At 47.7% G+C, this 20,774-nt stretch overlaps 2 protein-coding genes across 7 annotated transcripts in view; one reads left to right on the top strand and one right to left on the bottom strand.

Annotated features, from left to right (window-relative positions):
- Window positions 1-5,444, top strand: part of FARP2 (FERM, ARH/RhoGEF and pleckstrin domain protein 2) — a 154,610-nt gene extending 149,166 nt beyond the window's left edge. For all 3 annotated transcript variants that reach the window (XM_059730827.1, XM_006267051.4, XM_059730826.1), the window contains exon 27: window positions 2,940-5,444. In XM_059730827.1, coding sequence (XP_059586810.1) covers window positions 2,940-3,033 — 94 coding nt within the window. In that variant the 3' untranslated portion in view covers window positions 3,034-5,444. The remainder of the gene's footprint in view (window positions 1-2,939) is intronic.
- STK25 (serine/threonine kinase 25) overlaps window positions 1-20,774 on the bottom strand; it is a 51,555-nt gene that overhangs the window by 17,639 nt on the left and 13,142 nt on the right. Inside the window, exons 9-12 of one of the 4 annotated variants that reach the window (XM_059730830.1) lie at window positions 19,840-19,954; window positions 19,205-19,276; window positions 16,220-16,356; window positions 8,996-9,886 (exon numbers count right to left, since the gene is read on the bottom strand). In XM_059730830.1, the coding sequence (XP_059586813.1) occupies window positions 9,808-9,886; window positions 16,220-16,356; window positions 19,205-19,276; window positions 19,840-19,954 (403 nt within the window). In that variant the 3' untranslated portion in view covers window positions 8,996-9,807. Of the gene's footprint in view, window positions 1-8,995; window positions 9,887-11,203; window positions 13,610-16,219; window positions 16,357-19,204; window positions 19,277-19,839; window positions 19,955-20,774 lie in introns of those variants that run through there. The other 3 variants (XM_006267035.4, XM_019499834.2, XM_019499835.2) reach the window with 3 other exon arrangements.

The raw sequence follows: 20,774 nt of genomic DNA, 5'->3' as shown, positions 1-20,774 counted from the left end.
TAGATCCCTGTTCCCTTGTGAGGTGGTTTGGCCTACCGGGAGATCCAGCCTTCTTCTGTGTTCAGTATATGAGGAGCTAGATCTTATTCCACCTATCAGGTGCCCAAGTGCTATCCTATTTCACCTTGTTTGAGTTTCTGTAAAACGATTAATGGAAAAAGTGAAAGATTTTTCCTTCCTCTTTCTCACTACTTTTTGTGATGGACTGTTGAGGCTATGGGGCCAGTGCATTACGAAAGTAGATGCACTGAGTTTTTCAGGGCTTCAAGCAGGAGTAAAGTTTGTCCCTAGGGGTCCCTAAGAAGCTCAGTAATGTAGCACCTTTAGAGGTACGCATCTAGGGAGCCATATAACACTCAGTGTCCTGCCATCCCCCTACCCACAGTACATCCAGGCAGGCCCAGAAAGGCTTTGATTTTTGCAGTCATTAATAGAGTTTTTTATTTTAGATTCAGTAGTAACCTTTTTCTGAAAAGAGATAAGAGATGAGATTAGACCTGAAGACTTGCTGCTGACTTCTGAGACATTTGTAGAACCTGTTTTTACTGATACACATGCTTACTCAAACAGGGGCAGCACTAAGGGGGAGGCCATAGCCACTCTAAAATTTGCCTTAGCCCCCCTGTAGCCACCCCTCCCAGCACTGCTCCTGTCCAAGCCCACCGCCTCTCCCCCTCCCCGCCCCCTGGGCCACTGCTGTCTGCCCCACACTGTTGAGCCTGCCCAGTTCACACCCGCAGAGGTGCAGCACTCAAGGCCTGTCCCAGACTGATCTGTTTGCATACAGTATGTATTTTTATTCTCCTTTTGCAGATAACATAGATAAAACATATGTTTAGGTGGGTATTGTTAAAAAAACTAATAAGGATGTTTGGCCAAATGTATAGCGCAGGCCCTCCCAATTGCCTGTCTAGCCCACCACAGCCCTTCCACTGGGAAGAGGCTGGCATTGCCCCTGTACTGAAAGCTTTTATTTTTAAATTATGCTGCATACAAAAGAGCTAGATGCTGTATTCCACAATAGGCAACTGAACCTGAAAACAGAGTGCCTAATTCAGAAACCACAAGCAAACCTCCTATGCCAACGTTATGTGGCAATGTTATGGTTTTCTTCCCATATTCCCTTCTGCTTCATCTGTTTTTGAAGACATCTTCCTACTTCATCTCCCCCTCTGACTGGACACCATTATTCTCACGTCAACAAGTCTAAAGGAGCAGTTCCCAATCTAGGTGTTGTGACTCCAAATGGGATCATATTCCTTACGAGTGGGGTCATGGGCCACACGGATATTCTATAACCCCAGATGGGATTGAAGTCCAGGTGAGGTTGTTCATGAGTGAGTTCATGAGTTGGTTTGTGAGCCCTGGCATGGGGCTGAGGCCCAAAAAGATTAGGAGCCCCTGTCTTAAAACATGAAGACTGCCCCCCTCTAGAGTTGTGTTCATTCCAACTTAGCCCCTTTCTTTTTGAGAGTTTCAAGGAGCAAGTTCAAGAGAGATTCTGAAAAGGCATACAACTAGTTAACTTTTTAATTATTGTTATGAATCTAGAAGTGTTGATCTCTAGAACAATCATGGGAATAGGGAATTTTGTCCAGTTTATCATCAGAGTTGCCTGTCTGCTACTAAATAGAACCGTCCAAAACAGTTCTCAGGGCCACAAGTAACTTAAACAAAGAGTGATTTCCTAATACAACTACATAAGAATCGTGTGTGCCTAAATATAGGAACTGGTGTATAGTAAAAACCTTCCACAAGAAGTCTGTCCTTGGGCAGCATCACTGACAGTAGGCTTAGTCTGCCACTGGTAGGCCATGCTCCAAACTGGGTACAAATGGTCTCCTGGGGACACAGATGAAGCACAATGTCTGCAGAATGTTTGGACTGGGTTTCTCTAACAAATTCAAGTTGAAATTTTAGAGACTGTCCTTATGCCTTCCTTTCCAAGGTTGATGTTGATCTCTTCTTCAGAGACATGCTCCCCGTAATAATGGCCATAAGTTGCTAGAGAGTAGGTTTAGACTAGACATCAGGAGGCACTACTTCATAGTCAGTGCGGCTAGGATCTGGAACCAATTTCCAAGGGAAGTGGTGATGGCTCCTACCTTGGGGGTCTTTAAGGGAGGCTTGACGCTTACCTGGCTGGGGTCATTTGAGCCCAGTTTTCTCTCCTGCCCACAGCAGGGGATCAGACTAAAAGATCTACAAGATCCCTTCTGACCCTACATCTATGAATCTATGAATGTTGACTGGATGTGGCTGGAATAGGGAATAGTTCAAAATAAACTTTACGGTGCTGTTGATGATAAATCATCTGACTGGGTGCAGATTGTTCGTACATGCAACCAACTGGGGGAAACAAATTGGTCGGTTAAGTTAATGATGTAAGGATCTGAGTAGCTGACAGAGAGAGTAAAGCGATGTTGTAGAAGGAAAGCATAAGCTTCCTTATTTCTACAGACTGGCTAGTTCTTGCTCCCTCTAATGCAGTACACCTGACACTGTTGTAGCTGCTTTAAGCAGCATCCTTGCTAGTGTGTATGATTGAATACAACTTGACACATACATGCTGCTTTTGCTATGTTGATCCTGCCAAGGGATACTTAGCTTTGGAGCCATTTTAAACCCATCTTTTAATTTGTTCATTAATACAGGGATGTGATACACACTGTGTGGGGCTGAACGAGTTGATTCAATTCTCCCTTTGCCCCGTTCTCCCCATCTTCAGTAAAACAGTTTGTATTGCTCACCTCACAGCATATTTCAACCTGAATATCTGAAAGTGTTTGAAGATCTTCAGATAAAAGGGTGCTGTAGAACTTGATAGTATTGCATTCTGGACATGAGCGCCAAGCTAATACATACGAATTGAGACCTATCTTATAAGCAGTGGGTGAGGCTATGGGCATTCTGATGTTCTGTTCTTCCTCTCTTGCCAGGTGGATGGAAGTGATCAAGAGAGCCACAAGTTCTCCAGCAAGATCTAGCCTGTTGGCTCCCAAGGATGAAAAGGAGGAGACTCTCACAAACTGATGAGGGCAGAGCTGGGTCTCTGCTGTCAACATCTATTAGTGGGCTTGGGCGGGAATAGGAGTTTGGGGCTGATAATGCTGTTAAGTTACAAGCTGATTTCCACCTGGGGTGGGAAAGGTTGTTAAGCAAGAGAAGGGACAAACTGGAATCACATCAGGTTCAACTGGCTTTGAGGACACTGTCTGCTCCAATCGCACCTAGTTGAAGAGACAGAGAACCTGACAATGGCAGCAAATCTCCCTCTGTGGGAAAAATAATGGTTTGTTATGCGCACACGTTGTGGAAAGGATCATGTTTCAGTCATGTGGATTCTGGACAGGTTGGAGTAGCAGGTCTGGATGGAGACAGAAGCGGTACCTGCCTCTTTCATTGTCACTGGGTGTTCAGCAGCTGTCAGAGATTAATAGCAGCTGTCAGTGGTGTTCCTTGGCGCACAGTTGCTGGTGTCAGGCACTCTGGCTCCCAGCAGCTCCCTTATCCTGACAGTCCAGCTAAAACCACCTATGTACTGTTTGCTGCTCTTACCTTCAGCTTACCATCCACAAACGTATTAGACTCATTGGAGCTCTGCAGATGTATCCACTTGAATGCTTACATTCATACCTGAAAACAGTTTCTGTAGAATGACTGAGCTACTCAGGAAACTGCCATGGTAACACCTTCATCTTGGTATTTTATTTTATTCTGGTTTTGGAAAGGGAATGGGGAGAACCTGAACCTTTGTTTGCTTAAACACGTCATGTGGCACAGCTGGGAGCAGGGGATGAGTGTGAGAAAACACCTGTGTTTTTCCTGAGACCTCAGAGGCTTCCTAACATTGCTTGTTTTACCTCCTGAGTTCTTTGCCACCTGTACTCAGGGAGGGCTCACCTGGCAAAACCTTTACTTGTCCTCTGCTGGGGAAGGCATCGCTTAAGGCAGGGAAAGCCAACAAACTACCCTCAGCATCCTCTAGTGCAGTGGTTCTCAATCTCTTTTGTACCAGGACCCATTTGTAAACATCAATGGCCAGTCTGACCCAGTGCCTCCAGTCCCCAGCCCTGCAGTGTGTGGTGCAGTGGGGGATGTGGGGTATAGAGGTAACTCTGACAGCCTGCAAGGGAAAAGCCAGTTTCCCATGTTTTCCTTTCTAAAGGAGAATTGGTTTTTAAAGTTTGTTGATCCATTTTTAATGTTTGTTTGCAACCCTTTCATATATTCTTGCAACCCACAGGTTGAGAAATGCTTCTGTAGTGTAGGGGAAAAGGAAGAGCATCTTTTTTAACAGGTGTGCCACAAATTAGCTCTGCACCTTTCCCAAGTGCCACTCTGATTCCCTGCCTCTGCCCAATCTAGCTGGTCCACCTTCTGCTCCCTGAGCTCTATTTTCTGCTTCCTGTCCTGTCTGCTGCTGTGCTGCCTGTCCCTTCCTTGATCTCTTGCGTACCACACACACAAGCTGCCCATGCCACAGGTTGGCCACCTCTATTTTGGGGCAATTTGCTGCTGCTGGGGGGTGGAGGGAAGAGGCATTTTTTAAAACACTTCTGAGACAGGAGAATGTGCCCATCTGAAAGTCACTGCAGCTTTATGCTTCAGTACCATTTAGGAACTTTTGCCTAAAACATCATCTCTAAACAAGGAGATGGGAATCCATCTTCACTTTTACTATGAAGATGTAAGTGACTTGATTCAAAATCGATCATGAGATCCTGGCACCTGTTCTGGAGGGCTGTGTACCCTACCTAGTATGAAATATTCTCATTCTGCCCTGCTTCTCCAGATGTGGTGTTATCTGGATGCAATGCAATGCAGCTTTGCATTGGGCAGTATTGCCATGCCCTTCTTTTAAAGAATGCCACTTGCAATAAGCTAACAGACGCAAACACTGCTGATAGGCAGACATGCATGGTTGAAATGGGTTCTGAGGAGCCAATTTGTGTTTTAGGTGGGAAAGTATTTATATACCAAGGGAAGGCACAGTGAGGTGTTAGAGAGAGAGAGGGAAGTGCTACATGTCAAGAGGATGGGAGGAGGAGGAGAAATGCAGTGACCCATGGAAAACAGGAGGTGCAGAAGCTGGTGTACAGAACTCTCTCCCCAAAGGTGGAATCCAGGGTTGTGCTGTTTTGATGTATGCTGGGTGGGAAAGGATTAGTATCTCAGGTAGAGGGTTCCTAGTAAAGACCTCATGACCTTTCACATGGCATCTTCATCTGTAAAGAAGCAGAGATTGGCCCAAATCCATTCTCTGTTGCCACTGTGTCATAATGACCATTGTAAGTTAAATGGACTTTTATTAATTTATTAGTATCTTAATTTTTTAAAATAAATGGTTGTAGATGTATGGACATGTATTTACTAGATGTTTCCCTTGTAACTATGTAAGTGTGCATGTCTAACAGTGGAAGTAAAGAGCACGTTGGTATACAGCCCCATGGACATGTCGTCATCACTCCTGGGCACAACATCTGCATGCAAACTACATAGGCCTTTAACAAGAGGCACCAGTGGGACAGGAAGCCTGTGTGATGGTGTCTTCTGAGAGGAACTGCCAGTACATAATTTTCCCCTCTTTGTAGCTGGCGTAGTACATAATTTTCCCTTCCTTAGCCTCCAGAAATAGCTTTGCAGAGTCCAGAACCTCATTCTTCACAATACCAGATGGCTGAGCTTTTCTTGTCTTCCTCCTCCCTGAATGGCACACTGATCACTCCTTCCCTGGAGCTCCTTGCCTCTGGAGATAGGAGGAGCCCTTGTGCCCATGGCAGATATCTGGGTCTGTGGGAGGAATGGGCAAAGCTTCCCTTTGTAATGAGAAGTTCCCTGCCTTCTCAGTGGGGTTGCACTTACTTGCTGATCTTCTATAAGGGGCTTAGCAGAGTGGAGTTTCAAGATTGGTGTTAGTTCTGACTATATTTGCACTGACCCTCCCCAAATGCTCTTCCAAAGCTGCTGCTTAGGCTTTGAGCCAGGGAGAAGTGTAAGATGGTTAGAAGGCCTCTTACAGCTCTGGTTAAAGTATCTATATTTGTGTAGCTCTGACTGCCTCCTTTTGCTTCTTTAAATGGTCCCATGGTTCATATATGTGGCATGTGACTCCCTACAGAGCCAAACAAGTAGAGGGGGGCAAACCCCAGTTACTGGTAAGCTATTTAGTCTCACCCTACCTCACCTGGTATCCCTGGTTATCTATTGTGTGGAGAGGGTGTGACCTGGAATAGCAGGACAGGCTCCAGGTCAAGACTGATTAATGCTGGCAGAGCTCTGTTGAAAGAGCTTGCACAACACTGCTCTATTCAATGTTGGCTTTAACTTGCTTTCCCAAGAACATTGGTTTGCCTCTGCAAGCACCAAGTTTCTGGGAGTTCACACATGCCCCATATGTGCCGATACCATGGTGCCTCATTGATTTGGGATCTGCAGAAGTTCTAAAGCAACAGAAGGCATTGTCCATATGCCTTGAGAGTAAGTGTGCATGGAAAGCTGTTGCATTCGATTATTGAATCAGCCATGTGCTCTGTGAAAGAACTCTCCAATTTGGAACCAATCACTTCCCATGCTTAACCTGCTGCCAAGGTTATGGACATGTGATGTGGCCTTTCAGGGCAATAGGGCAACAAGTCATTCCAAACATCTGGCCAGTGCAGGGTGTTTTAGGTGTTTCTCTGCTGGGGACAGGCAATGGTCTGATGGAATTTGCATCACTTTTTCTATTGTATGAACATGGAAGACTCCTTCAGCTTTTCTGTATTAATTAAGTTGTCGTGTTTTTTCTTTTTCACAAAAGCATCTGACTTTGACTTTTCCTCTGCATCCAGTAGCCAGATAAGGAACCTTCTTTTCATGAGGACCAAAGAATCTGTGGCTGCTAGGCACGTGCACCCTGTGGGCTGTGCTTCACTGTAACCCTCACTGCTGCTCAATTCTAGTTTTTTCAGGCTGGGGACAGACATTGCACATAAACTGATTTAAGTAATCAGAAACTGGTTTAAACCTGTAAAAGAACAGATGTTCAGTGCACATAAACCAGTTTGAAAATGGCTGAAACCAGTTTAAGATAAACCTGGTTGAATGTAGTATCAGACTTAACTGATTTGGCTCAAACCAGTTTATGCAATGTCTGGCCCAGACATGAAAGGTGTGTGACCCCAGCAGCTGGGGGTCACAGCTGTGCTGGCGGTGGTGGGAGCATGGTGGCGGCGGAAGCCTGGCAGCGGTAAGTGTGGCGCTCCCACAGACACTGCTGGCACTGTCAGCAGTAGAGGGAGGAAGAGGGGGTGGCGAGTGCCAACCAGGAGTCAGCGACCACCCACAGGTGCCATTGGTGGCGCCCAGCAGCAATTGTGGACTGCCCACAGATGCCACTGACAGCGGTGGTGGAGGGCAGCGACTGCCCGCAGACTCTGCCAACAGTGTCGGCAGTGCCTTTTTGCAAGGGGTGCACGTGCACCCCCTATGCATTGCCTCTGGTCCCAGACCCCTTGCTGGTTTAAAATAAACCAGACACCCGCAGCATCCCAGCATGCTCTCTGGGCTGGGCAGGGCTCTCTGCTCTACAGCAGGGCTGGCCCCACCCCTCTGTTCCCTGGCTGGAGCTCCAGCAAAGAGTTGCAGACACAGCAGGGTCTGCCTGGGTTCCCCCTGCCCAATCCCTCCCTGCCCCCCACTGCTGCTCACTGCTTGAGTAGGAATCCTGCCTTCCCTCCCTCCCATAGTACAGATCCCAACCCTATAGACCTCAGGCATGTGGCATGCTAGCTAGCTAACGCTGAGGTGTCTCTGTGCGTGTCTCTCTCCAATTTCACTGGGACAGGCAGACAGAACAGTGACTGCTTAGAGCTATTTGGAGCTAATCAACAGGTCAGCCGCTAAGCTGTTTAAGAAGTTTGAACTAATGTGGAGGGCTGTTGTTTTGCCGATGAGGTGATAATCACTGTATCAGCCCCCAGCTGGCTTGCTTGCCTGTCAGTTTGCTGTAGACAGTATAAAGAAGCAGGGAGGGAGATTGAAAAGCTCCGTATCAGTAGATGCATGCACTGTACACCCCTCACTTGCCTGAGAGTGCTAGCAGGGGTCTGGGGTCTGGCAACACTCCCACCCCTTGAGCAGCCAGCTGGGAAAAGCCTGGGACCATGCAGGCAGCCCTCCCTAATCAAAGGTCCTGCAGGGCCCTGGCCATGCCACACCCCCTTAGCTCAGCACTTTGGAAGGAAGGGAGGGCTGCTCTAGTGCTCCCCCCCCCCGGCTTCTAGCCTGAGCCACTGCAGGCATGTGCCTGAATTCCCTCAGTCCAGAGAGAATGTCTGTCCAGTTACAAACCAGTTCAGCCTACCCTGCAAAGATTGAATCAATTCAGGCTCACACTTTTTGAATGTCTATCCCTAGCCTCAAGGACACTTCACCTGCTTTCGCTCCTTTGTCTTGCATCGTGGAAGATACAGAGCTTAACAGTAGCAAGCGGCTTCCAGCAGCTGTGGGGAAAAATGATCAACTTAGATGCCTTCTGAGAGAGATTCTGGTGAATCTTCTGTATAGAGCCCTTCTTGGGAAAGGTTTTTTTCTTTACTAAGTACTTACGTGCCCCTGATCATCTTTGTTTTTGAGCTTCTCACAGTTTCTGAATCCATTTATCCTCACTCCACACCTGTGAAATAGGACAGTGCTACTAACCCCATTGTAGTAGGGAAGGGATGCAGCAAGAGATGGGTGACTTGCCCATGGTCACATGGAATTTGTTGGGGCAGTGAACTGAACCCATGTCTCCTGATTTCCCAGGAGCACAACCTAACCCTGGATCAGCTTTCCTCTAAATAACTGAGTTCAGCAATTGATCTTGGGATTTTCTAACTTTGCATCAGTGTAGACAATCTGCAATGGCTGAGACCTCAGCATCTGGAGAGGCACAACCTTCCCTTAAACAGGACCTGGGCAACATCACAGAACAGTTTCCTGACACCAATCAATCAAGGAATGGCTGAAACCCATAGAAGAAAATGACAAAGGAATTTTCTTCCTTGGACAGAGAAAATGAACTCATAAATGTTGGGTGATCTTCACCCACAAAACAGGCTTGTACTCACAAGGGTAAAGCCTATGGGTTACAAATCCACATCACTTCCATAGGCAGTTTGACCCCAAGTTGCTTGTTATGTAGAAGGATATCATGTGAAAAGCAATGGAGAAACCATAAGCAGGGCATGGGCAGACTTTGCAAAAAAAAACAACCTCAAAGTAAGTCAGCATGAAAAGTGATATGTGCTCTACTTCTTGTACAGTGAGGACACAAGAGAATCACTGAACTAGCATCTTAGTTAAACCTGGCTTGAGCAGGCTGAACTGTGTTGCTTCTCTCTCAGATCTTTACAGCTAAATTAAGCAAAATGGAAAGCCCATCTCTGTTGGGTAGGAGACTACTTAGTTGGCTTCACACCTATGTAAGAGGGGTTTGGCTGGACAATTATGCCAGTTTTAAATAGGGAATTGTTGGCCCCCCATTGTCTCACTTGTAATTAAACTGTTGTGTTAGCTATCCCCTGTAGGAAAATACTTCAGTAAGAAACCATTCTGTGATAGCATCTACATAGAACATTCAATTTCTGCGACTGCTTGAGATACATTCATCACCTCCTAGAATTGTAGCTCTTTGTCATCCTGGTCTGTTGTTTTCAAGCTGAACAGACCAATGCAGTAACAACTCCATGAAGTTTCATCAGCACATACTGGAGAGGCAGTCCAGTGTCTTAGGTCACTTGGAAGATTCCTGCAAACTGTTCACTGCCCATTGCAATACCCCTATGCTTTCAGCCTCCAGGGGAGCATCATGACATGCAGCTGTTCAACCTTCTTTGCAACACCTCCTCTCTTTGAACACCTATGAAGAGTCAGACAGGATACAAGGGGAGAGTCAAAAGCAACCATCAGAGAGAATGAGTCCCATCCCTGCTGTAAACCTGGCTTAAAAATACAATGCAAGCTGGACATACTGCCCTCATCCTGTTTGACTGTCTTCTTCCACATTGGGGTTCTGTACTGCACCCATTAACGTAATGAAGGTTGAATGCGTCATAGCTGGTGTGTTACTGGATAGGATGGCCCATTTTATTCCCAAACATGTAAAAAGTACATGCAGTGATCGTTTGAGAGATGTGCTGCAACCATGTCAGCCTCTGTATACACCAGACCTTCACAGGAACTAGCATCACTTTTCCTCTTGCTTAGAATTTAGTCAACCAACATAACATCAGTGCTCTGTAGCTTGATTGGAACCAGCTGTAGTCATTTGTTTCTCTCAGATGCATCTTCCTTTAAAACAGTTTTTGGGCAAATTAAACCAAAACCACGTGTGCGTGACTGTGAAAACAGTAACAATGGTGGCTCCCAAGCATTTCCCCTTTAATTAAAAGTAGCATAGGAAGGGGCCCCCACAGCAAAAATGAGTCCTTCTGGGTATGTCCACAGTTCTTTTGAGGACCCTAGTGAAGGGAGGCTGTGAGCAAAAGCAAGGCATGGCAAGGGCAGCATGTCTGTCACAGTCCAGGAGAGGATGTTCACTTTCACATCAGAGGCCTTATCTGCCCAGTGGCACTCTCCATTCTCCCTCAAATCAGCAGAGACCAGCATATCTTCAGTGGCTTTTGGCCAGCTCCACCAACCTCCGATGCTGCTTGGTCTTATCTCCTTGTCTTTTAAATTGGCTTTGGTTTACCCTGTTCCTGCTCCCCACAAGGCTGTGTTCTGCTTAAATAATTGGTTGCCTTGTGCCTCTGGTTTTCTTGGAGCCAGCGTGTGCTGGAGAAGAGCTTGGGCTGCGCTCACACCTGCTTTATGCAGGATTGCTGGTCTGTGGATTGAGTTGTACAACCAAAGCACAACAGGGAGAGGCATCCAGCTGCTTCAGGAGCAGGTATTGATCAGGGTCAGGGAGCTGCTTTGGTTCTGCAGCCATTGTTTCTCACTGCTCAGTCACTTTTTATCTGCAAGGTCTGGCACATCTGCAATTTCAGTGAACACTGTAGCAAGGTGGAGGCACTAGAGCAAACATAGTTCCATCGTACAGGGCAAGGCAAACTCAGCAGTGCACCCAGCTGGAAGAGTGTCTCGCATAAGGACTCTGCTCCACGTGCAGAAGCTCTGATGTGTTTGGCAAAGCCATAGCTTGTTTGCATAATGACAGGCTACACCAAGCAGCTCTTGTATTTATTACTTTATTGAAAGTGGTGGATCCCTTTCAATGCTCTTTTAAAAACTAAACTTGTTTTTGCTTTGAATACTGGAGGCAATCTCTGGGGACTGTTTCCTTTAAAAACTTTACTCATGACACTGCAGTGCATGTGAAGGATAATACAAGGTACCTTTTACACAATCTGCTACCATCACAAGCAGCAGTTACAAACGCAACACAAAACTTTCAGGTGCCTTTATGCTAACCAGGAGCCTCTCCCTTTGGCCTGGCTGAGTGTCCCATCTGCCCGCTCACTGCTCTTCTTGAAGGAGACCACAGAAAACAGGGTTTTGCATTAGGCCAGGCTTCAGGCCTCAGCTACTGTCTTGCTAGTGGCTACCAGACATGCAATATCACTCACCCAGCCTGTCACAGAGAAGCAGCAAAGATAATCATATGCTAACATGAACTGCACCAGACTGAGTGAAGGGTTACAAGTAAACAGAGATGACTGGTCCTGTGTTCTGAAATCTGTGTGCTTGAGGTAAGAACCAGAATCAAGGTTTACACACCAGGTGCTCTAGAAGGACTGAGCAACTGCAGCTATGAAGTCACACTGCTTATGTAGGTAACTCTTTTTAGACCCAGACTTTTAATAGTATTCCATGTCTTAAAGAAATAAAGGCATCTATTTTCCTGGGAGTTAAAGATCCATCCCTGTGATCAGTGGTTCTCAACTTTTTTAGACTCAAGGCAGCCCTCAGAAAATGCCAGCTCTTCACTTTCACTTGTTCTGTTCGACTGTGGAAAAAATTCTAGAGCAATTGTTCTCAGGAAGATGACAGAATGTTTTTGACACTATGCATTCTTATGGGAAATCTCCAGGTTTATCTTGTGAATCGTGCAGATGTTTGCACACCTAACAGTGCCAGAGTTTTGTGCATCACCCTTGAAAGGACCTCATGGCACCCTGGTTGAGAATCACTGCCTTACATGCTTATTTTTGAAAACCCCACTTTCAAAATGTTGATCTTGGCTCTTCTCAAACCCACTTTCCTTCCTGCTCCTGAGTGTACTTGCTTAGCGTAGAACTCACAACATGAAATAAAGAACTGACATTTGGTGCCTAGAGTAGCATGGTAGAGAAAGCAAAGCCAGTTGCAGTTCCATCAATGAAACAGCTTGTGCAGGTAACATGTTGGCAGATGTTATCTTTGCTATAGAGCAGCCAGAGATGCAGCTCCTCAGGCGGACTGTACTTTTGGCTTCAAGTAGTTTAGCTCCAAGTTTTAAGAGAAAGTTCAGAGGGGAAAACAGAAAGGGGGTGCAGGGGGTGGCGAGAAATTGGCTTTGCTGTCTCAAGTACAGCATTAGAGCCACCATTGTTGCTGGCTAACCACTAGCCTTGGAAGTTCTGACTTCCCTGACAGTGGAATTGCATGGAATTCAGTCATTGTAATTAGCATAAATTACACATCAGGCTTCAGCTTTAAATGTCTTTGGCTGACGGGTAGATGTCCCTTTGCTAAGACATAACTACTCATTGCTGAGGAGCTAGCCAGGGCACTGAATATCCTTGATGGGTAGGGCTACAGGGAGCCTTCTGGTTCACAGCATGTCTGGTGATTCAAGGAGCAGCGCTCAGACTGCAAAGGGAACATGAGGTGGTTCCTCAGCCACTTCTGGGAGGGGCCAAGCCAAACAACTGCCCCAGCCTTGGTCCTCTGTACTGAGGCGAGTTCTGGTCTAGGCTGGTACAGATTAGCCAATGACTAGTATGAAATGGCACCCTCAGAACCCGAGGAAGCACAGTCAGCAAACCCACTACGTGAATGCAAGGTGGTGGCAGTGGCAGCAAACTGCTGCCTCCCTAATGTACAACAAGACTGAAGGAGAAACCTGTCGTAGGGCCAGAAGGCTGCTCTGACTCTACTGGATGTTGTAGTGTATGGAAAGCTGCAGACATGCCTGTGCTGCTTGTACAACACAGTTCGTGTACACTTCCCCTGTGAAGAGGAGAGCTACCTCAGCATGCTTCTCTCTGAAACACATTTGGGTCCAAGAGAACCTCTGTCTCCAGAAGCCAGAATTTACCTATAGCAAGCTCTGAATCAAATCAACAGGGAGAAAAAACCATTAAAAACTGCATCGAGTACATTGTAAAAACAATTAGACCGCCCTTCCTGGGCTCCACAAAAGGTCTAAATTGTACTTGCATTGTGAACCTCACCCTGGGTTGTCATGGAAATATGTATATGAAGGCTCTGAAATGTCCTGGAGTCCATAGCACAATGTTACATCCAACAGCAGATGGTGTCTGAATTAGAGATGTAGTTCTCATGAAACTGAAAAAATCCTCCCTTCCCCCAAAACAGCAGCAAGAAACGTTGACGTCAGCGGGCAGAAGTCAGGTGGTTCCGGCTGTGTGAGAACCTGCGAGGGGCAAGGGAAAAGGAGACCGGTGTAACTGGCCACACTCATCCACTATTCAGTTACAGGCAAGGTGCCAGAATCCACTGCACTGACCAGGGACCATCCCAGATACTGATGGAGCAAGCCATTTGAGTTGCATCTGATGGACCTGGAGCCAACAGCAGCTGTGGCTAAAAGCAGCAGCAAAGCTCATGAAAGAGAACCAGCACTGAGGTAACAGCCCAGCAGGGGGTTCTCCTGTGCCTTTAAGATACAATTTTCAGAAGAAAATATTTTTTTTTGCAATTTCTCAGTTGGTCTAATAAAAGGTATCATTTTGGAACCGAGAGTTCTAGATTTTTGCATTCAATTTTCAGAGAAGGCGTTTCAGGGGTGGGAATGTCACACAACTGGATAACCGCCCTGGCCAGGGACACAGCCTACAGCTGTGCCCTGGGACGTCCTCCCACTGGAATACCTTAGCCAAGCACCGCTTCCCACAGCCGCCGTCTCCAACACAGGCTCTTAGTAGCCCTTTTGCCTGTGAAAGAGGTGGGGTTTTCAAAAAAGCTCTAGCTCACCTCTGCAGTTCTAAGCCTTTAGGCAGTGCTTCCCAGGAAGTTCTGCAGCCTGTTAGGCAGGTCAGATTAGATTCCCTTGTGCCTTTTCTTGCCCTGACTAGATTCAGCTTTTGTTTCTGCTTCATATTTAGCTGCAATTTAAAGTGATTCAGGAGCACCAAGGAAGTGTTAGCATTAGTAAGGAGCTCTACTCTGTCATCAAGATTGATCCAGTGCAAGCCTGCAGGTAACATGGACAGCCACTTAAGTCAGGCAAAGGCCCAAGGCACCTCAGGCCCAGCTGTACTGCAAACTCAGCACAGCACAGGGTGCAGAGGCAAACCTCCCGGGCTCAGAGCTACCCTGTAGCAGATAAGCTCTCTTTTCAGCCAGGCAGGGCAAGGCTTCTGCTGCCACCCAACACTCAGGCCAGTTTATCTGGCTAATTTTGAAAGCCCTGGTGGCTTAAACCATACAACAATACAACCAAGCTGTCTTTGAAGGGGCACAAGCAAAACAAACAGCTGCCTCTCACATTTTAGACACTAGATTTACCTCCTCCAAAGACTGGAAATTAGAAAGTTTCTAACCACGAGCAGAGTGAGGTTCTGGAACAGCCTTTAGACAGATGTGAAACAACCAGCTTTAAGGGAACAGGTCATTCCCTCTGTCATGACTTGGGAGGTCTCTTCTACTCAAAGCCAAATCTGGCACCATCCTTGTGAACCCACAGAGAACAGGCCCCTTCCGCTGGGAAAACAGAAGCCTGAACCGTAGTCTTGAGAAAGAAACTGACTTTCAAGCGTTGTCTTCATGCAGTGATTTATGGTTTGGGTTGCAGGGGTTGGGGCAGGTGAATGCAGGGCTAATTTCTTGGCCCATGATTATCACTGAAGACAAACATTCTCCTGAATTGGTGTTATCAGTTCCGCACAGACCAGAAGTGTTGAAGGTATTATAAGATCAATGAACATGCTTCAAATCTGTGAGCTTTAACTGCTAGTGTAGCAGCTCCTAGGAAACAAGTACAGAGTGCTACAGCTGAATTCCAGTGCATGTGCAAGGGGTTGAAAGGGTTCACAGTACATCAAGTCACCATGCAACATCTTCCATCACCATCTTACTCCCTTTGAGTTTGCAGGCACCCTGACACTTTAGGGCAAGGAAAGGGGACACTCCCTTCTTAATTTCACAAACTGACTTTGCTCCATCAGTTCATCAAAAACAGCAAGCAGAAGCTCTTATGAGCTCAAAAGTATGTGAGCCAAACAGATCCTGAAGGCAGGTTGAGGAGACATAGGGAACTCCTTGATGCAGAAATGAATTTAAGGGTGAACAAATAAGCCTGCTGGCTGGGTTAGTGTCAGTACTAGGATAGCACCCATTAGAGATGAAGATCAGTATTATCCCACAGATTCACAGATGTTAGGGTCGGAAGGGACCTCGATAGATCATCGAGTCCGACCCACTGCATAGGCAGGAAAATCTTAAAAGCATTTAAGAAAAGCATCCCAGGAATCTTAAAAGTATTGGTGTTGTCTGCAGCAGCATTTCTCAACCTGTGTGGCACAACCCAAAAGTGGGTTGCAAGAATATATGAGAGTGTCGCAAACAAACTTGAAAATGGATTCTTCTTTAAAAGGAGAAAAAAAACCATAGAAAACCATGGCTTTTCCCTTGCAGGCTGGCAGAGTTCCAGCCTGCAAGGGGCTGCTTGGAGCCCCCTCACTTGTCCCATGCACTGGGGACCTGGGGATGGGAGGCAGTGTATCAGGAGTGAGAGGCATTGGGTTGGGACTGGCCATTGATGTTTACAGATGGGTCCTGGTACAAAAAAGGTTGAGAACTGCTGGTCTACAGAAATAAGGCCAACAGGAGGCAGGAAGAACCTGTCCTAAAATGTACATCTGAAAAGGGAGAATGGCATCAAAAAGGAGCATCCTATGAACATCAAGGGTTATCTACTCTGCTTGCTGGGCTACTGGAAAGCCAACTCCTAGCTGGGGCAGTTGCATTACCCTATAATTCAGCAGAGCCCTCCCTAGCCCTTTGCCCCACAGTGCACTGTTACCTTTGTACCCGTTCCACCATGTGTGCTATCAGTTTGTCAGAGATGCCTGGGCAGGACTCCTCCGCCAAGCTAAAGGCGTTCTCCAGCTCCTCCATGGCTCCCACATTGCCCCCAGTCTGCTTGTGCTTGTCTTTCAACTGCAAATCAGAAACTCCCCATTAACACCTTAGCTACGAGCAGCTCAATGCAACTATTAAGAGGCATGATCTTTTTGGGTGACCAAGACAACAACTCTTCTGTTGTGGCCTCTTCTGTACAAGCCTGGTGACCACAGACCATTGTTTCCTTGTAGGAGAGTCATGCAGAAAGGGCAGGCCCAAGGCAAGCTTGAGTTTCCACACATACCTCCAGGTCCTAGTCTGCTTCTTGCCTCAGAGAATGACCATGAAAGCAAAGCCCTTAACAAGACAAAAGTCCCTACTAAGCAGTAGTAAAGTGAACTGGAAAACAGTGGTGCAAGAGTGCAACCCTCACACCAAGTTGGTGTGAACACCTGAGCTGAGAACAGTTCAGTGTCCATCACCACTACCCTGTAAGCAGTCTCTGTGGAAGCTACGGAGACAAACCTCATGGCAGAGAGCTGCAATGAGGACAGGACCAAAAGCACCAAACAACCACTGCCTAGATGGGGACTGTTGAGATGCAGCAGAGGCCAAGTCAGCCAGGACCTTGTACAGTGCGATGCCCTAAGGGAGAAAAGCTCTCTGGCAGCCTGCACTTGCTTCTATCTCCCATTAACTCACTGTGTTCAGGCCTCAGCGCACACTAGTCTAATTGTGCCTGGTGTAATGTTTACTTAACACACAAACAGCATTAAGAAATGCACTGCAGCAGGGACACCTGGGCTATGCAAGCCCACAGAGCTCTGTCCCCAACAACGTCCTACCCTCTCGGGGCAGCTAAGAGCAGAATCTGCTGCTGTTCCATTTGCTGTGCCAGCTAACATCAGCCTTGTTTTAATTAAAAAGCTTTCTTAACTATCTTTGTCGGCTACACAGGCTAAGTGGCTTTGCCACGTCCTCACAGCGCCTTCCTGCAAGCCTGTGATCAAGCGCGGTTCAAGTGCAGTGTTCCTGGTTCCTGCCCACAGAGCATGGACTCCGCAGGACAAGGCTCAGCTCGTGCTAAGCTGCAGCAAGGCCATCACTGGCCTCACAGTCCCCCTGCTGGAGGAAAATGAACCAGTTACTAGCCTCCTGTCTGCTGCCTGTGAAAGCAACTTAATCACTGCTACAAACCCCCAGCTGTCTGAGCTGCCCACTTGCCTACCTATTTATTCACAGGCAGCAGCCATGGGTGGGGATGATGGACATGTAGTAACTGATGCACTAAACAAACAACCCCACCATCTCCTCCCTGGGACGTGCTTTTACCTCTGCACCAGTGGAGAACTCAGGAATGCAAACACGGGGCCTGTTCCTTGCTAATGGATGATTTAACACCCTCTTGCTCTAAGTGGGCAGTGACCCCCAAGCCACTAACCTAAGTGGCTCAGCAGCCTGTAGTGCATGCTGCTGTTACCTAGCTTCTGTGTTACTGCTGAGTCACTAATCTGATTTCTCTGGAGGAGAAAGTAGGTACCTTCAATACAATGTGCATATAGTATAAAACTTAGGCCTTTGTGGACGAGCTGTGTAAAGGTGAAAAGGGGTAATGAGGCCAGGACAGTTCTGTAGCAGTTGCTCCGTGAGCCTGGGACAACCCAAGGAGAATGGCAGTGAGGATAAAAATCTACAGAAAACCTGGAAGTGATCCTTAAGCTATGTGCACATCCCCACTGGCTTCACCCCATTCTGATATAGGACTCACCTGCCAGGCTCTCACCTGGGTGCACAGGGACACACACTAAGGCTGCGTGGGGGACAAGTCAACCCAGCGTTGGCCTGAAGGCCTAGGGTCAGCACTGTCAGCTGTAGGGCCCAGGACATCAGGTACTGCAGCAAGAGCAGTTTCCAGAGGTGACATGCCAGTGGATTTGCTGATGCTCAGCAGCTCAGCCAGGCCCTTTATGCCCAGGTGCCAGCCTTCAGGCACTTACCTATGGAAGTGTTCACCTAAGCATTTAAAGATTTACCCCAGGCTTTCACAGGCAGCTACAGGGCATCGAAAGCTAGTTCTGCTCAACATAGGCACAGGCTAAAGGCTTGTGGCATGGCCTTGTGGGTAATACCAACCATTGCTTTGGTACTGAATTCTTATCTGTTCTCCAGACCCACTCTCTGCCCTCCTCCCCATGCCCCTCCACACCCCCCTCCAAAGACAAGCTTCTGCTAGCAACAGCCAGGCCCAACTAGCACAGAGTCACAGTGGATCAAGTGCAAGACAGCCAGAAGGAAAGGCTAGAAATCACTGAGCTACTTCCTGCTCCAATGCTCTTGCAGTGGCAAATACGTCCCTGCTGTTGCTGTCAAGGGCAGCAGCATGGACCAGGGACAGACAGAGCAGGTTCAGGTGAGGTAAGGATGGGGGTGGGCTAGGCAGCTTGAAAGGACAATAGGAAGAGATTTGCCCAACACTGGCATATCCCAGCTCTCTTCCAGACCAACCTGGAAATCTCCTATCCCCACAGAGGTGAGGAGATGGTTACAGTTGACAATGAGCTGGCATTACCAGCACAAGGACAGGGGCTGGAAGGAGGGTGGGGTATCTGAGGCTCAGAGAGGATGACAGTCCAGTGTCCTGGGCTCAGAGGAAATAAGGAAGCATATGGCTAAAGCAGATTGGGGAGAGCTCAGAAAACAAGGACAAGGAAAGCACAGTGGTACTGCACTCCTGCCTGGGCAGGTCTGGCAGCACCAGGGTAGCAGAAGTTCTTCATAGTATATTTGGTTTCCTGTACAAGAAGAATGGGTCACCATCCCCATGTCCTGCCAGCAACCCTGGTCCTCTTCATCTCAGCCATCCTTCCCATCTGCATGTCTGGCAACAGTTCCCTAGCTGCTTCATCGCCTGCAGCCCTTGTGAACAGGGCAGAGGCCTACTCACCTCTCCAAAGACTGGGTGAACAAGGGTGGAGAGGCACTGTGATCGTGGCTGCCGCTTGATGGGCTCAGCAGACTGGAAGGCAAAATACACAGAGGGACAGTGATGAGCACACACAGCAGACACCCCTGTGGGAATGGGCATCCCAGCCCTCAAAGAAGCTCTAGCACTGCATAGCTGACACCAGTCTCCTAGTAGAGGAGCAGCTGGTGTTGATCTCTTGATGACAGGGAGATGGGATAGGCTGACTGCACCAGCCAAGGCCAATTCTGAGTGGGGAGTCTCAGCCGTCAGCCACCATTTAACCTCCAAGAGGCAAGCAGGTGCTGGAGTGTCAGAGGCTGCACTAGGCTGCTTCATACCCTGGCAGCAGTTACAACAACCCTATCAGGGACACTACCAGCCCCCTAAATGAAGGCTGAGTATCCAGCCCTCACAAAACATGCCTTATCAGGGGCATGCATGATGCAGCTCTAGTTGCCAGGTCCCAGCATGCCTAGATGCTAGGCAGAGGGCACCGGTACATTCCAGAGGTGCAATACGAGTCCACTGGGGAGAGCAGGGAGGCAGTCACACCCTCTCCAAGGCCCCAGCCATGCCTCGCACTCCTAGTCTCCCAAGGCAAGGCCAGCACTGACCTTCTGGGAGCCATGAAGAGCCATTCCTTTGTGCAGCTTGTTAAGGGAGGTGGGGCGAATAGTTGGTGGGAAGGTCCAGATTGGACCCTGGTCTCCATCTTCTGCATCTCCATCACTAGAAACAGAAGAGGAGGAAGCTGAAGACAACCTGCAGAGTATCCTCTCTGCCACATGCTGAACATCATGCACCCATTCTCATGCACACAGCTGGCCTCTGATCCTAGGGCATTTCTTATGAGACATCAACATTAGTGGTGATGGATCTGGGGCACAGGTGTTAATCCAAGTCAGGCTGAAGATCCAACTGTGTTGGAATCATTTTACACTTCCATGAACCATGCAGTCTGTCATACATAGCCCATGCGGCTACTACGGCAGCTTGCAGGTTCCTGGGTCCCTGTATCAACTTGGAGCAAATAAGCCTGGTTTGACAGAGCATCTGGATTGAGTCTCACTAGCAAATCTGAGTGCCCCATTAGAAACACTCTTAATAAACTGGACTGTCAAAAGCTGAGAAGCCAGACCCAGAGCAGAGCAAGAACCAGCCACAGCCTTTATGAACAGCAACAAGCTGTGTTCTATCAGACAGAAGGGACCATAGTGCTAGGAACTGCCCTTCCCTTCCCAGAACCTTGCTAGTGTGTCCTCTGCGCACCCTGCTAATGTTTGTCCCTGCAAACACAACCCAGCTGCTGCAATGCAGTTTCACCAAGCACCGGCTGCCAGGCATGTAACAGATTCAGCTGGACACCTGTGAGAAACATGGAAACAGAGGACTCCAATGAGTACCCCACTGGCAAGCTGATGCAGCAGGCCAGCTCTCTAGCCTTTCACCCTCTTCACCCATCTATGCTCTGCTCTCACAACCAGGGCTGGCCTATCTGCAGCTATTCACCAACCAAAGGCCAATGAGAAGCATCCGACTAACCAAGCCC

Source organism: Alligator mississippiensis, chromosome 7, assembly GCF_030867095.1.
Source record: "Alligator mississippiensis isolate rAllMis1 chromosome 7, rAllMis1, whole genome shotgun sequence".
Classification (NCBI taxonomy): Eukaryota; Metazoa; Chordata; order Crocodylia; family Alligatoridae; genus Alligator; species Alligator mississippiensis.
Note: the sequence above shows the minus strand (reverse complement) of the source record. Positions and strands in the feature narration are given on the sequence as shown.